We start from the raw sequence: 17,321 nt of genomic DNA, 5'->3' as shown, positions 1-17,321 counted from the left end.
TTAAAGTTACAGCTAAAGTTAAAGCTAAAGTTAGTTAAAGCTAAAGTTAAAGCTAAAGCTAAAGTTAAAGCTAAAGCTAAAGTTAAAGCTAAAGTTAAACTATACATTTAAAACACAATAAAACTCCTGATGATAAAAGTAAAACAGAAACACTAGGTTTGTAAAGGCTGGTGGTTCGTGTCTGTTGCTGTTTGGTTTCTTTTCTCTGTCATGACGTGGAGCTGCTGCGATGTGACTCTGTCTGACCTTTCACAATAAGAGTCTTACTACAGCGCTAACATGCAGTGACTATTATTGTGTAAAAGTCAAACCAGAAGCAGTTTATTACCGTAAGTTATTACTGACCGAGTAATTCACCAAAGTTGGACAAGTCTTATATTTTCAAAGACGTGGATAAACCGGGTCCAGGATTTAAATTAAACGAATGAGACGATGCAGCGCCTGACAGAACTGAGAGGATGAAGAGCACGCTCGCTTCTTCACACAGCTCTGACATAAAAACAGCAGATAGACAGGCAGAACTCTGGGTTTAACGTTCTAGAGGAGCCTGGTCATGTGACTGTAGAGGAGGCTCGCTGCTAAACGCTCACATTAGCGTGAAAAGATTCAACTGTGCAGAAGTGCTTAGAACCGTGAAAAAACTATCTCACAAAAATAACAGATCATCGTAATATCGTCGTAATATCGTCATAATCTCGTCATAATCTCGTCATAATGTCGTCAACATGTCGTCAAAATATTGTCAAAATATCGTCATAATATCGTCATAATCTTGTCAAAATATCGTCAAAATATCGTCAAAATATCGTCAAAATATCGTCATAATGTCGTCATAATCTCGTCAAAATATCATCAAAATATCGTCATAATGTCATCATAATGTCGTCAACATGTCGTCAAAATATCGTCAAAATATCGCCATAATCTCGTCATAATCTCGTCATAATGTCGTCATAATGTCATCATAATGTCGTCAACATGTCGTCAAAATATCGTCAAAATATCGTCAACATGTCGTCAAAATATCGTCAAAATATCGTCATAATATCGTCATAATGTCGTCATAATCTCGTCAAAATATCGTCAAAATATCGTCATAATGTCGTCATAATGTCGTCAAAATATCGTCAACATGTCGTCAAAATATCGTCAAAATATCGTCATAATATCGTCATAATGTCGTCATAATCTCGTCAAAATATCGTCAAAATATCGTCATAATGTCGTCATAATGTCGTCAAAATATCGTCAACATGTCGTCAAAATATCATCAAAATATCGTCATAATATCGTCAACATGTCGTCAAAATATCGTCAAAATATCGTCAAAATATCGTCATAATATCGTCATAATGTCGTCATAATCTCGTCAAAATATCGTCAAAATATCGTCATAATGTCGTCATAATGTCGTCAAAATATCGTCAACATGTCGTCAAAATATCATCAAAATATCGTCATAATATCGTCAACATGTCGTCAAAATATCGTCAAAATATCGTCATAATATCGTCATAATGTCGTCATAATGTCATCATAATGTCGTCAACATGTCGTCAAAATGTCGTCATAATGTCGTCATAATCTCGTCAAAATATCGTCAAAATATCGTCAACATGTCGTCAAAATATCATCAAAATATCGTCATAATATCGTCAACATGTCGTCAAAATATCGTCAAAATATCGTCATAATCTCGTCATAATGTCGTCATAATGTCATAATGTCGTCAACATGTCGTCAAAATGTCGTCATAATATTGTCATAATGTCGTCAACATGTCGTCATAATCTCGTCATAATATCGTCATAATGTCGTCAAAATATCGTCATAATATCGTCATAATATCGTCATAATGTCGTCAAAATGTCGTCAAAATCTCGTCGTAATCTCTTTGTAATCTTGTCAAAATATCGTCAACATATCGTCAAACATATCGTCACCATATCGTCCAAATATCTTAATAATCTCGTCATAATCTCGTCATAATCTCGTCAAAATAACGTCAACATATCGTCAAAATGTCGTCAAAATGTCGTCAAAATATCGTCAAAATGTCGTCGTAATCTCGTCGTAATCTCGTCGTAATCTCGTCGTAATCTCGTCGTAATCTCGTCGTAATCTTGTCAAAATATCGTCAAAATATCGTCAACATATCGTCACCATATCGTCAACATATCGTCCAAATATCTTAATAATCTCGTCATAATCTCGTCATAATCTCGTCATAATCTCGTCAAAATAACGTCAACATATCGTCAAAATGTCGTCAAAATGTCGTCAAAATATCGTCAAAATATCGTCAAAATATCGTCATATCATCATAATATCGTCATCATATCGTCGTATCGTCATAATATCGTCATATCGTCGTCATATCGCCCTATGTGGGTTCCCACAGGAACCAATTGCATTTTCTCCAGTTTGGTTTCACCCAAATCTAAAAGCATCTCGGCCAGTCTAACACCTAGTTTGAAAGCTAAGACCTACTAAACCACACAAATGTTTTTCCTTGTATTGTTGCCACATTTTGTGTCATATTTTTGACACGTTTTGTTTAATTCTGTTAACGTTATCATCACCTTTTTTGTTGTGTTTTCTTGTTCACATCTTGTTTTTGTCACTATTTTGACTCTTTTGTTTCCAGAAGCTTTTAGATTTGGGCAAAGCCGACCTGGAGGAAATGTGCAAATGTGTTAGTTATTAGAATCAGCATCAGTTTTGGCAGCTTTAACGTTGGATCAGCTGCAGTTTCTCTGAGTTCAGTGAAAGTGCAGATTATCTCCGGCCTCAGCAGCTGTGAGTCAGAGATTGGAGTTATCAGCTTTAACTTTAGCTTTAACTTTAGCTTTAACTAACTTTAGCTTTAGCATCAGCTTTAACTTTAGCTTTAACTGTAGCTTTAGCTTTAACTTTAGCTTTAACTCTAACTCTAATCTAACTTTAGCTTTAACTTTAGCTTTAACTAACTTTAGCTTTAACTAACTTTAGCTTTAGCATCAGCTTTAACTTTAGCTTTAACTTTAACTTGAACTTTAACTAACTTTAGCTTTAGCTTTAACTTTAGCTTTAACTAACTTTAGCATCAGCTTTAACTTTAGCTTTAACTTGAACTTTAACTAACTTTAGCATCAGCTTTAACTTTAGCTTTAACTTTAGCTTTAACTAACTTTAGCTTTAGCTTTAACTTTAGCTTTAACTAACTTTAGCATCAGCTTTAACTTTAGCTTTAACTTGAACTTTAACTAACTTTAGCATCAGCTTTAACTTTAGCTTTAACTTTAGCTTTAACTAACTTTAGCTTTAACTTTAGCTTAAGCTTTAACTAACTTTAGCATCAGCTTTAACTTTAACTTTAGCTTTAACTAACTTTAGCTTTAGCATCAGCTTTAACTTTAGCTTTAGCATCAGCTTTAACTTTAGCTTTAGCTTTAACTTTAACTTTAGCTTTAACTTTAGCTTTAACTTGAACTTTAACTAACTTTAGCTTTAGCTTTAACTTTAGCTTTAACTAACTTTAGCTTTAGCTTTAACTTTAGCTTTAACTAACTTTAGCTTTAGCTTTAACTTTAGCTTTAACTTTAGCTTTAACTTTAGCTTTAACTAACTTTAGCTTTAGCTTTAACTTTAGCTTTAGAATCAGCATCAGTTTTGGCAGCTTTAACGTTGGATCAGCTGCAGTTTCTCTGAGTTCAGTGAAAGTGCAGATTATCTCCGGCCTCAGCAGCTGTGAGTCAGAGATTGGAGTTATCAGACTGTCCCCCCCCCTCTGCCCCCCCCCCTCTGTCCCCTCCCTCCCCCCTCTGTCCCCTCCCCCCCCCCCCCCTCAGACCTGCGCAGGAGTCCTCGTCTGAAGCAGTTCTCTCGCCGCCACTCGTTCTACTCCAGCTCGCAGCCTCGCTCCCGTAACCTGGACCGCGCCCTGGCCTCGGCGCTCGGCTCGGACGTGAGGACGGACGTGAGGACGGACGTGAGGACGGACGTGAGGACGGACGTGAGGACGGACGTGAGGACGGACGTGAGGACGGACGTGAGGACGGACGTGAGGACGGACGTGAGGACGGACGTGAGGACGGACGTGAGGACGGACGTGAGGACGGACGTGAGGACGGTGCGCTCCCCCATGAGGCTCCTGTTCGGGGCCGCCCACAGCCCGGGCGGAGGCGAGGAGGGGGGGGCCCGGCTGTCCAGCAGCTCCAGCGTCTTCCAGGTGAGAGCGGCTCCAAGACAAGGGGTGGGCAACTCACTCTTACCGGGGGGGGGCATCAGCTTTAGCTTTAGCTTCAACTTTAGCTTTAACTAACTTTAGCTTTAGCATCAGCTTTAACTTTAGCTTTAGCTTTAACTTTAGCTTTAGCATCAGCTTTAACTTTAGCTTTAGCTTTAACTTTAGCTTTAACTAACTTTAGCATCAGCTTTAACTTTAGCTTTAACTTGAACTTTAACTAACTTTAGCTTTAGCTTTAACTAACTTTAGCATCAGCTTTAACTTTAGCTTTAACTTTAGCTTTAACTTTAGCTTTAACTTTAGCTTTAACTTTAGCTTTAACTTTAGCTTTAACTTTAGCTTTAACTTTAGCTTAAGCTTTAACTAACTTTAGCATCAGCTTTAACTTTAGCTTTAACTTTAGCTTTAACTAACTTTAGCTTTAGCATCAGCTTTAACTTTAGCTTTAACTTTAGCTTTAGCATCAGCTTTAACTTTAGCTTTAGCTTTAACTTTAGCTTTAGCATCAGCTTTAACTTTAGCTTTAACTTGAACTTTAACTAACTTTAGCTTTAGCTTTAACTAACTTTAGCATCAGCTTTAACTTTAGCTTTAACTTTAGCTTTAACTTTAGCTTTAACTTTAGCTTAAGCTTTAACTAACTTTAGCATCAGCTTTAACTTTAGCTTTAACTTTAGCTTTAACTTTAGCTTTAACTTTAGCTTAAGCTTTAACTAACTTTAGCATCAGCTTTAACTTTAGCTTTAACTTTAGCTTTAACTTGAACTTTAACTAACTTTAGCTTTAGCTTTAACTAACTTTAGCATCAGCTTTAACTTTAGCTTTAACTTTAGCTTTAACTTTAGCTTTAACTTTAGCTTAAGCTTTAACTAACTTTAGCATCAGCTTTAACTTTAGCATCAGCTTTAGCTTTAACTTGAACTTGAACTTACTTTAGCTTTAGCTTTAACTTTAGCTTTAACTAACTTTAGCATCAGCTTTAACTTTAGCTTTAACTAACTTTAGCTTTAGCTTTAACTTGAACTTTAACTAACTTTAGCTTTAACTAACTTTAGCTTTAACTTGAACTTTAACTAACTTTAGCTTTAACTTTAGCTTTAACTAACTTTAGCTTTAACTTTAGCTTTAACTAACTTTAGCTTTAACTTTAGCTTTAACTAACTTTAGCTTTAGCTTTAACTTTAACTTTAGCTTTAGCTAACTTTAGCTTTAGCATCAGCTTTAACTTTAGCTTTAACTTGAACTTTAACTAACTTTAGCATCAGCTTTAACTTTAGCTTTAACTTGAACTTTAACTAGCTTTAGCTTTAACTTTAGCTTTAACTAGCTTTAGCTTTAGCTTTAACTTTAGCTTTAACTAACTTTAGCTTTAGCTTTAACTTGAACTTTAACTAGCTTTAGCTTTAACTTTAGCTTTAACTAGCTTTAGCTTTAACTTTAGCTTTAACTAACTTTAACTTTAGCTTTAACTTGAACTTTAACTAACTTTAGCTTTAACTTTAGCTTTAGCTTGAACTTTAACTAACTTTAGCTTTAGCTTTAACTTTAGCTTTAACTTTAGCTTTAACTTTAGCTTTAACTTTAGCTTTAACTAACTTTAGCTTTAGCTTTAACTTTAGCTTTAACTAACTTTAGCTTTAGCATCAGCTTTAACTTTAGCTTTAACTTGAACTTTAACTAACTTTAGCTTTAGCATCAGCTTTAACTTTAGCTTTAACTTGAACTTTAACTAACTTTAGCTTTAGCTTTAATTTTAGCTTTAACTAACTTTAGCTTTAACTAACTTTAGCTTTAGCATCAGCTTTAACTTTAGCTTTAACTTTAGCTTTAACTTGAACTTTAGCTTTAACTAACTTTAGCTTTAGCTTTAACTTTAGCTTTAACTAGCTTTAGCTTTAGCTTTAACTTTAGCTTAAGCTTTAACTTTAGCTTTAACTTTAGCTTTAACTTTAGCTTTAACTTTAGCTTTAACTTTAGCTTTAACTTTAGCATCAGCTTTAACTTTAGCTTTAACTTTAGCATCAACTAACTTTAGCTTTAACTTTAGCTTTAACTAACTTTAGCTTTAACTTGAACTTTAACTAACTTTAGCTTTAGCTTTAGCATCAGCTTTAACTTTAGCTTTAACTTTAGCTTTAGCATCAGCTTTAACTTGAACTTTAACTAACTTTAGCTTTAGCATCAGCTTTAACTTTAGCTTTAACTTTAGCTTTAGCATCAGCTTTAACTTTAGCTTTAACTTTAGCTTTAACTTGAACTTTAACTAACTTTAGCTTTAGCTTTAATTTTAGCTTTAACTAACTTTAGCTTGAACTAACTTTAGCTTTAGCATCAGCTTTAACTTTAGCTTTAACTTTAGCTTTAGCTTTAACTTGAACTTTAACTAACTTTAGCTGTAGCATTAACTTTAGCTTTAACTAACTTTAGCATCAGCTTTAACTTTAGCTTTAACTTTAACTTTAGCTTAAGCTTTAACTAACTTTAGCATCAGCTTTAACTTTAGCTTTAACTTTAGCTTTAACTTGAACTTTAACTAACTTTAGCTTTAGCTTTAACTTTAGCTTTAACTAACTTCAGCATCAACTAACTTTAGCTTTAACTTTAGCTTTAACTTTAGCATCAACTATCTTTAGCTTTAGCATCAGCTTTAACTTTAGCTTAAACTTTAGCGTTAACTATCTTTAGCTTTAGCATCAGCTTTAACTTTAGCTTTAGCATCAGCTTTAACTTTAGCTTTAGCTTTAACTTTAACTTTAGCATCAACTAACTTTAGCTTTAGCTTTAACTTTAGCTTTAACTTTAGCTTTAACTTTAGCATCAACTAACTTTAACTTTAGCTTTAACTTTAGCTTTAACTTTAGCTTTAACTTTAGCGTTAACTATCTTTAGCTTTAGCATCAGCTTTAACTTTAGCTTAAACTTTAGCGTTAACTATCTTTAGCTTTAGCATCAGCTTTAACTTTAGCTTTAGCATCAGCTTTAACTTTAGCTTTAGCTTTAACTTTAACTTTAGCATCAACTAACTTTAGCTTTAGCTTTAACTTTAGCTTTAACTTTAGCTGTAACTTTAGCATCAACTAACTTTAACTTTAGCTTTAACTTTAGCTTTAACTTTAGCTTTAACTGTAGCTGTAGCTGTAGCTTTAACCTCGTGAGGGTCCTCTGTTGTAAAGTCTCTATTATACTTGACCAGGTGGGAGGAGTTTATGGTTGCTAGGTAACGGAGCAGTCAGTTAAACAGTCAGTTGCAAATGCGTCTGTGACCGAGATGGGTTAAATTACATATGTGACTGTTATTTAATGTTTTAGTGCAGTTTCATGTGATATTTAGTCAGTTATTAGTTTCTGGCTCCATTTGCTTTAAGACTGTGATGGGTTTTGCGTGTGATACTAGTCTCTTCATGATGACGCTTTTGTGGAGCTGAATGTCTCTGAAGAAGGATTTTAATACAAAATGTCTTCCTTTTTCCAGAGTCCTAATAAAACGCCCACGAAGTCTCCGAGTCGAAGACGTTTATACGGAAACACGAGTCCGAAAACTCCTCCAGCTTCAGGGATGAGGATCAGCGAGAGCCCAGCGTTTAACACACGCAGCAGCCCGTTCCACCTCCCCACCACCAGAGGGAGCCCCTTCCACCCCCCCACCACCAGAGGGAGCCCCTTCCACCCCCCCACCACCAGAGGGAGCCCCTTCCACTCCCCCACCACCAGAGGGAGCCCCTTCCACTCCCCCACCACCAGAGGGAGCCCCTTCCACTCCCCCACCACCAGAGGGAGCCCCTTCCACCCCCCCACCACCAGAGGGAGCCCCTTCCGCTCCCCCACCACCAGAGGGAGCCCCTTCCACTCCCACACCACCAGAGGGAGCCCCTTCCACTCCCCCACCACCAGAGGGAGCCCCTTCCGGCCAGCGCTGATCCCAGAGACGCCGAGCAAGAGCAGCCCGCTCAAAGGCATCCTGAAAACTCCGGTGAAGAACTTCGCGACGCCAAAGAAGACCGTGACGTGGTCGCCCGCTCCGCAAACGTCCGACAGGTCTCGCTTCAAAGTCCCGGAATCGCCCAAATTCACCACGTTCAAGCTCAGGACGCCGGACAAATCTGGCGACAGAGTGGAGATTCTGAAAACGCCGGATAAGCTCCCGCGAGACGTGTTCGGGTGTCACGTGACTTTGGTGAAAATGCCGGGAGATTCTCCTAAAACTCCAGACGGGAGCGAGGTGTCGGGAACGCCGCCTTCGCGAAAGAAGAGCCCGGGAGTTAGTCCGACTCGGCGGATGGCGACGCGCTCGGGTAAAAGCTTCACGTTCGAGAATCGAGATCGAGAAACGTCGCCCAAAAGCGAGGTCTCGTCTCGACAAAGCGAAGAAACTGTCGGTTCAGAAGCCGCAAAGTCCCCGAGGTCGAGAAGCAACGGAGACGATAACGTGATCTTTATATCCTCGGAAAGTTCTCCAGAAATACTGATCCCGAGCAAGGCGAGACGAGAAGCGAAGGCCAGTCTGAACTTCGAAGGAGGAACGACGAGACCGACGAGACGAAGCTCGAGAACGCAGTCGAGCGAGGATCTGGGAAATCTCAGAGTATCAACACCAGATTTAAGATCCAGGTCGAGCGAAAGCATCTGCAGCGAAGAAAGGGAAGAACTCTGTGGAAAACTGAAGCCAGGGAGAAGCAGAGCGAAGCAGAAACGCTCGACTGGGAAAAGTCTGGGAGAGGCAGACGGTTTGTCGCGAGAGAATCCGGTAAATTCACGAAACGATGGAGCGGATTTGAGTCGCGACGATGCGGAAACGGTCGAGGAAGTGCCCGAGAGGGTGGGATTAAAGTCGAAGGAGCCAAGAACCAGATCAAGGGAGAAGATCCTGAAAGGGGAGGACTCTGAAGAGGAAGCATCTCCCAAACGTAAAGTTCCAAAGACGAGATCGAGCGAGACGGGCGAGCTGGAGCGAGAAGAGTCGAGAAGAAGGAGCGATTCTGTCGGGCTGGAAACCCGTGACGGCGTGAAGGAACCCGAGGAAGCGACGTCCTCAGAACTGAGCAAGAACTCCAACTCCGAAGACGGAAACAAAGCGGAAACTTCCCAAAGCGACTCCAGTTTGCCGTCGGCCTCCACGGACGACGACAGTCTGGACATCGTGAGCGCGTCGGTCGTGAAGGCCCAGGGGCTCAAGATGAACATCAGCTTCTCCCGGAAACCCTCCGGGACGGGAGACGAGCCCTCGGCCGTCGCCCTGAGCAGAACCCCGTCCAGGAGCTACGGTTTCCGCCAGACTCCGGACCGACGGCAGCGCGAAGCCGCCGTGCGCCTGGGATACGCCAACGAGTTCCCCACCAGGTTCTCCACGCCCAGAGGGGGCTCCAGGAAGGAGAGGGACGCCGCGGCGCTGGAGGTGGGTCATGCATCGAGGTTATAGTGGAAGATGGTGTAGAAGTGAGACTGAGGGAGAGCTGTTAGAGGCGGGTCATACTCACAGTGACTGGGAGGTTCTACCAGTAATGAAGAAATGAGAGTTTTGAAACGTAAAGAGGGGGTGTTCTGCTTTTGTCAGTCCCATAGCACCAGTCTATATCTCACTACAATGATGACAAACCTTCTGTTGGTCTGTAAATGCAGTAAATTAGAATAACTGCCTTGTATAAAATGAGACGAAAACAATGATGGAAATGTGACAAAAAATTGACAAAAAAATGACAAAAATGGGATAAAAATTTAACAAAAAAAACATAAAAATTAAACAAAAAATATAAAAATTTGACAAAAAAAATATAAAAATTTAACAAAAAAAATATAAAATTTTAACAAAAAAAATATAAAAAAAATGAAAAAAATCTGAGAAAAATGTGACAAAAAAAATACCAAAAAATGACAAAAATTTGATTAAAAAAACTAAAAATTAAAAAAAAAATGACAACAATGTGACAAGAAAGTTACAAAAATGAGTTGAAAACCCACAAAAAAATGATGGAAAACAAATCTGATGACGTGAGGAAAAAGATCCTCTCAGTTCAGGCGGGAGTTAAGAGGTTAAAGAGGGGGTGTTCTGCTTTAAAGAGGGGGTGTTCTGCTTTGTCAGTCCCATAGCACCAGTCTATATCTCACTACAATGATGACAAACCTTCTGTTGGTCTGTAAATGCAGTAAATTAGAATAACTGCCTTGTATAAAATGTCTCTCTCAAAATGGCTGCAGTGAATGTCTTTCCCAAACAAACGTGACGAGGAGCGATGAGGTCCAGATGAACCGCTTTATCCTCACCAAGATTATTATTTATTAAATCATCTTATTTATTAACCTCTTAACTCCTGCCTGAACCGAGAGCATTTTCTCCAGTTCAGCTTTGCCCAAATCCTGTAGGCCAGTGTAACGCCTCATTTGAAAGCTAAGATCTACAAAACTCATCTAAATGGATCTTTTTCCTCACGTCATCACATTTTTTACCGTCTTTTTTTGGGGGGTATTCAACTCATTTTGTGACTTTTTGGTCATATTTTGTATTTTTTGTATTTTTTTTGGTCAATTTTTTGTCATAATGTACAATTTTTTTGTCATTTTTTAAAAATTCTTTGCCATTTTTTTGTCACTTTTTGTATTTTTTGTCATTTTTTTGTCATTTTTGTCTTTTTGTCATTTTTTTTGTTATTTTTTTGTCACTTTTAGTCATTTTTTTGTCACTTTTTGTATTTTTTTGTCATTTTTGTATCACATTTTTGTCACATTTTTGTCATTTTTTGTCATTTTTTGTCATTTTTTGGTCACATTTTGTATTTTTTGTCATTTTGTCGTCTTTTTTTGTCACATTTTTTGTCTTTTTTTGTCAAAGTTTTCTCACTTTTTTGTAACATCATCATTGTTCTCAAAATGGCTGTAGTGAATGTCTTGAAATAGGCCTCTGTCTCTTTAAGAACCTCTGAGCCTTTAGACACGCCCCCTCCACACGCTGTCTGTGGCATCAGTGGGGAGGGGGTTCTGCTGAGGAGCAGTGGTTGGTTACTCGGCTGGTGAGCAAAGCTCGGAGGCGTCTCCAGGAGGTGGGGGCGTTCCTAGGAGGACTCAGGCAAACCTATCCCTAAAATGGCCGCCATCAGAGTTTTTACAGATTACTCAGAAATACGTGAATGTGCCAAGGCAACACTTCAGCCATGTTTTTAATGAGGGAGTGACAGAATAACATGAGGGAAAGCTTGAAAAAGTCCATTTGTTTCAGCTTAAATAATGTATTTTCCCACCTTTTTTTATCAATTTTTTTTGCCTCATTTTTCCCATTTTTTTTCCCGTTATTTTTGCCCCAAATTTTTCTCGTTTCCCATTTTTTTCTCCTATTTTTTGCTCATTTTTTTGCTCATTTTTCATTACTAATGTTTTCCATATTTTCCCCTATTTTTTCCCCTTATTTTTTCCCCCATATTTTTTTAACCCAATGTATTTTTTTTATTGTGACAATTTTCCCAGAATTCTTTCCCATTATTGGCTCAGTTCTTGACATTGGAGATGATCCTGATGGTGTAAACGTGCAGATCTTCCTCACATTGTTCTGTTTCCTGGTTTTAGACGAGTAACGGAAACCAATTTCCGTTTTTTCTTTTTTTGTTTTCCTTTGCATTTAATTCAATCTATGCAATTAACCTCTTAACTCCCGTCTGAACCGAGAGGATCTTTTTCCTCACGTCATCACATTTTTTTTCCATCATTTTTTTGTTTGGTATTCAACTCATTTTTGTAACTTTTATGTCATTATTTTGTCATTTTTTTATCACATTTTTTGTCATTTTTTTGTCACATTTTTTGACATTTTTTTGTCACATTTTTATCACATTTTTTGGTCATTTTTTAATCACATTTTTTGACATTTTTTTATCACATTTTTATCACATTTTTTGGTCATTTTTTAATCACATTTTTTGTCATTTTTTTGTCATTTTTTTGTCACATTTTTGTCATTTTTTATCACATTTTTGTCATTTTTTTGTCATTTTTTAATCACATTTTTGTCATTTTTTATTACATTTTTTGTTCATTTTTTTATCACATTTTTGTCATTTTTTTATCACATTTTTGTCATTTTTTTTGTCATTTTTTTGTCACATTTTTGTCATTTTTTTTTAAACATTTTTGTCATTTTTTTATCACATTTTTGTCATTTTTTATCACATTTTTTGGTCATTTTTTAATCACATTTTTGTAATTTTTTTGGCATTTTTTAATCACATTTTTTGTCATTTTTTTGTCATTTTTTTATCACATTTTTGTCATTTTTTTGTCATTTTTTAATCACATTTTTGTCATTTTTTATTACATTTTTGTCATTTTTTATTACATTTTTGTCATTTTTTATCACATTTTTTTGGCATTTTTTTATCACATTTTTTGTCATTTTTTTGTCATTTTTTTATCACATTTTTGTCATTTTTTTATCACATTTTTGTCGGAAACCAAGATCGTTAAAAATGAGGGAAAATGGGGAATAAATGTTAAAAAAGTGAATAAAATGGTAGAAAGGAAAAAAAAGTGGGGGGAAAATAAATTTGGGAAATGGGGGAAAATATTGAGGGAGAAACATGGGAACAAAATGTAAACAAAAAATAATGAAAGTGGGGAAAAACTGTGAGTGTTTTTGTTTCCTCCGTCCTGTCGTTTCACATGTTTCCGTATTTCCCTCAGTCCTGCTCGAAGTACGAGGTCCAGGTGGAGATGCAGTCGTCCGGCCTTCCCAAGCTCAAAATCAAACGCACGGACTCGGACGCGGCGAGCCCGGCGCTGCGGAGGCGGGGCCGAGCGGAGGCGGCGTGCGCGTCCCCGTCCGTGTGCGCCCACCGCACGCCGGCGAAGGGCGGTAAGAGCGGGCAGACCTTCATCTGCCAGTCGTACACGCCCACGCGAGGACAGGCGTCTCCCGCCGCGCTCACGCCGTCGCCGCAGAGCTCCGGGAAACTCACGCCCGACTACCTGAACGGCTGGCCCCGCAGGAAGAGGGTCGCCGTGCGAGAGGAGGGGCGGGGCAAGGAGCGGCGCCAGGAGCCACAGGTGAGGGGGACTTTACTGGGGCTGGGGACCACACCACACTAAAGCCCAGAGACTCATCCCCTAAAGCCCAGAGACTCCTCCCCTAAGGCCCAGAGACTCCTCCCTTAAAGCCCAGAGACTCCTCCCCTACAGCCCAGAGACTCCTCCCTTAAAGCCCAGAGACTCCTCCCTTAAAGCCCAAAGACTCCTCCCTTAAAGCCCAGAGACTCCTCCCCTAAGGCCCAGAGACTCCTCCCTTAAAGCCCAGAGACTCCTCCCCTAAAGCCCAGAGACTCCTCCCTTAAAGCCCAAAGACTCCTCCCTTAAAGCCCAGAGACTCCTCCCCTAAGGCCCAGAGACTCCTCCCTTAAAGCCCAAAGACTCCTCCCTTAAAGCCCAGAGACTCCTCCCCTAAGGCCCAGAGACTCCTCCCTTAAAGCCCAGAGACTCCTCCCTTAAAGCCCAGAGACTCCTCCCCTAAAGCCCAGAGACTCCTCCCCTAAAGCCCAGAGACTCCTCCCCTAAAGCCCAGAGACTCCTCCCCTAAAGCCCAGAGACTCCTCCCTTAAAGCCGAGAGACTCCTCCCCTAAGGCCGAGAGACTCCTCCCCTAAGGCCCAGAGACTCATCCCCTAAGGCCCAGAGACTCCTCCCCTAAAGCCCAGAGACTCCTCCCTTAAAGCCGAGAGACTCCTCCCCTAAGGCCGAGAGACTCCTCCCCTAAGGCCGAGAGACTCCTCCCCTAAGGCCGAGAGACTCCTCCCCTAAAGCCCAGAGACTCCTCCCCTAAAGCCCAGAGACTCCTCCCCTAAAGCCCAGAGACTCCTCCCTTAAAGCCGAGAGACTCCTCCCCTAAGGCCGAGAGACTCCTCCCCTAAGGCCGAGAGACTCCTCCCCTAAGGCCGAGAGACTCCTCCCCTAAGGCCGAGAGACTCATCCCCTAGAGCCCAGAGACTCCTCCCCTAAAGCCCAGAGACTCCTCCCCTAAAGCCCAGAGACTCCTCCCCTAAGGCCGAGAGACTCCTCCCCTAAGGCCGAGAGACTCCTCCCCTAAGGCCGAGAGACTCCTCCCCTAAAGCCCAGAGACTCCTCCCCTACAGCCCAGAGACTCCTCCCCTAAGGCCGAGAGACTCCTCCCCTAAGGCCGAGAGACTCATCCCCTAAAGCCCAGAGACTCCTCCCCTACAGCCCAGAGACTCCTCCCCTAAAGCCCAGAGACTCCTCCCCTAAAGCCCAGAGACTCCTCCCCTAAAGCCGAGAGACTCATCCCCTAAAGCCGAGAGACTCCTCCCCTAAAGCCGAGAGACTCATCCCCTAAAGCCCAGAGACTCCTCCCCTAAAGCCCAGAGACTCCTCCCCTACGGCCCAGAGACTCCTCCCCTACAGCCCAGAGACTCCTCCCTTAAAGCCCAGAGACTCCTCCCCTAAGGCCCAGAGACTCCTCCCCTAAGGCCCAGAGACTCCTCCCCTAAAGCCCAGAGACTCCTCCCCTAAAGCCGAGAGACTCATCCCCTAAAGCCCAGAGACTCCTCCCCTAAGGCCCAGAGACTCCTCCCCTAAGGCCCAGAGACTCCTCCCCTAAGGCCCAGAGACTCCTCCCCTAAAGCCCAGAGACTCCTCCCCTAAAGCCCAGAGACTCCTCCCCTAAAGCCGAGAGACTCATCCCCTAAAGCCCAGAGACTCCTCCCTAAAGCCCAGAGACTCCTCCCCTAAAGCCCAGAGACTCCTCCCTAAAGCCCAGAGACTCCTCCCCTAAAGCCGAGAGACTCATCCCCTAAAGCCCAGAGACTCCTCCCCTAAGGCCCAGAGACTCCTCCCCTAAGGCCCAGAGACTCCTCCCCTAAGGCCCAGAGACTCCTCCCCTAAAGCCCAGAGACTCCTCCCCTAAAGCCCAGAGACTCCTCCCCTAAAGCCGAGAGACTCATCCCCTAAAGCCCAGAGACTCCTCCCTAAAGCCCAGAGACTCATCCCCTAAAGCCCAGAGACTCCTCCCCTAAGGCCCAGAGACTCCTCCCCTAAGGCCCAGAGACTCCTCCCCTAAGGCCCAGAGACTCCTCCCCTAAAGCCCAGAGACTCCTCCCCTAAAGCCCAGAGACTCCTCCCCTAAAGCCCAGAGACTCCTCCCCTAAAGCCCAGAGACTCCTCCCTAAAGCCCAGATACTCCTCCCCTACGGCCCAGAGACTCCTCCCCTAAAGCCCAGAGACTCCTCCCCTAAAGCCCAGAGACTCATCCCCTAAAGCCCAGAGACTCCTCCCCTAAGGCCCAGAGACTCCTCCCCTAAGGCCCAGAGACTCCTCCCCTAAGGCCCAGAGACTCCTCCCCTAAGGCCCAGAGACTCCTCCCCTAAGGCCCAGAGACTCCTCCCCTAAAGCCCAGAGACTCCTCCCCTAAAGCCCAGAGACTCCTCCCCTAAAGCCCAGAGACTCCTCCCCTAAAGCCCAGAGACTCCTCCCCTAAAGCCGAGAGACTCCTCCCCTAAAGCCCAGAGACTCCTCCCCTAAAGCCCAGAGACTCCTCCCCTAAAGCCCAGAGACTCCTCCCCTAAAGCCCAGAGACTCCTCCCTAAAGCCCAGATACTCCTCCCCTACGGCCCAGAGACTCCTCCCCTAAAGCCCAGAGACTCCTCCCCTAAAGCCCAGAGACTCCTCCCCTAAAGCCCAGAGACTCCTCCCCTAAAGCCCAGAGACTCCTCCCCTACGGCCCAGAGACTCCTCCCCTACAGCCCAGAGACTCCTCCCCTAAAGCCGAGAGACTCATCCCCTAAAGCCCAGAGACTCCTCCCCTAAAGCCCAGAGACTCCTCCCCTAAAGCCGAGAGACTCCTCCCCTAAAGCCGAGACACTCCTCCCCTAAAGCCGAGAGACTCCTCCCCTAAAGCCCAGAGACTCATCCCCTAAAGCCGAGAGACTCCTCCCCTAAAGCCCAGAGACTCCTCCCTTAAAGCCCAGAGACTCCTCCCCTACAGCCGAGAGACTCCTCCCCTAAGACCCAGAGACTCCTCCCCTAAGGCCCAGAGACTCCTCCCCTAAGGCCCAGAGACTCATCCCCTAAGGCCCAGAGACTCATCCCCTAAGGCCGAGAGACTCCTCCCTTAAAGCCCAGAGACCTCCTCCCTTAAAGCCCAGAGACTCCTCCCCTAAAGCCCAGAGACTCCTCCCCTAAAGCCCAGAGACTCCTCCCCTAAGGCCCAGAGACTCCTCCCCTACAGCCCAGAGACTCCTCCCCTACAGCCCAGAGACTCCTCCCCTACAGCCCAGAGACTCCTCCCCTACAGCCCAGAGACTCCTCCCCTACAGCCCAGAGACTCCTCCCCTACAGCCCAGAGACTCCTCCCCTAAAGCCCAGAGACTCCTCCCCTAAAGCCCAGAGACTCCTCCCCTAAGGCCCAGAGACTCCTCCCCTAAAGCCCAGAGACTCCTCCCCTACAGCCCAGAGAGTCCTCCCCTAAGGCCCAGAGACTCCTCCCCTAAAGCCCAGAGACTCCTCCCCTAAGGCCCAGAGACTCCTCCCTCATCTGCAATGTCAAGAAAAATCGGGACAAAAATCAGAAGGAAAAATTAAAAAAGATTTTATTAAATTGAGCAAAAATAAAACAGGGAAAAATATCGAGAAATAGTGGAAAATATTAGCAATAAAAATGAGTAAAAATAAGAAAGTTTAATCCCCCCCAGACGGGTTTGGTTTAACGATGCTCGGTGTTGACGCTCTGTCCTCAGCGCTGCAGTGCCGAGGACGACCAGGCGGCGGCGCTGGAGTGCGAGCTGGGCGTGCGGCGGCTGCAGGACGCGGAGGAGGAGCAGAAGGCGGGGCTGGTGTGGATGGACAAGATGGAGGACGAGCTGTGGAGCGGAGACGCGGCGGCCGGTGAGAGCGAGCGGAGACAATCCAGGGGGGCCCAGACTGTTTGACCAGGGGGGCCCAGACTGTTTGACCAGGGGGGCCCAGACTGTTTGACCAGGGGGGCCCAGACTGTTTGACCAGGGGGGCCCAGACTGTTTGACCAGGGGGGCCCAGACTGTTTGACCAGGGGGGCCCAGACTGTTTTTGTCCGAGGCCAAAATGGAGAAGTGCCTGTGGGTCAAACACGGCGA

The 17,321-nt window shown here is 43.1% G+C and overlaps 1 protein-coding gene across 1 annotated transcript in view; it reads left to right on the top strand.

Moving 5' to 3' along the window:
* The window catches only part of ticrr (TopBP1-interacting, checkpoint, and replication regulator), a 75,464-nt gene that overhangs the window by 56,947 nt on the left and 1,196 nt on the right, over positions 1–17,321 (top strand). Inside the window, exons 22-25 of the mRNA XM_079583156.1 lie at positions 3,831–4,210; positions 7,701–9,620; positions 12,890–13,252; positions 16,947–17,094. Coding sequence (XP_079439282.1) covers positions 3,831–4,210; positions 7,701–9,620; positions 12,890–13,252; positions 16,947–17,094 — 2,811 coding nt within the window. The remainder of the gene's footprint in view (positions 1–3,830; positions 4,211–7,700; positions 9,621–12,889; positions 13,253–16,946; positions 17,095–17,321) is intronic.

This window comes from Gobius niger (assembly GCF_951799975.1).
Source record: "Gobius niger genome assembly, contig: SCAFFOLD_32, whole genome shotgun sequence".
In the NCBI taxonomy this organism is placed as follows: Eukaryota; Metazoa; Chordata; class Actinopteri; order Gobiiformes; family Gobiidae; genus Gobius; species Gobius niger.
This window is presented reverse-complemented; position numbering and strand designations above follow the sequence as displayed.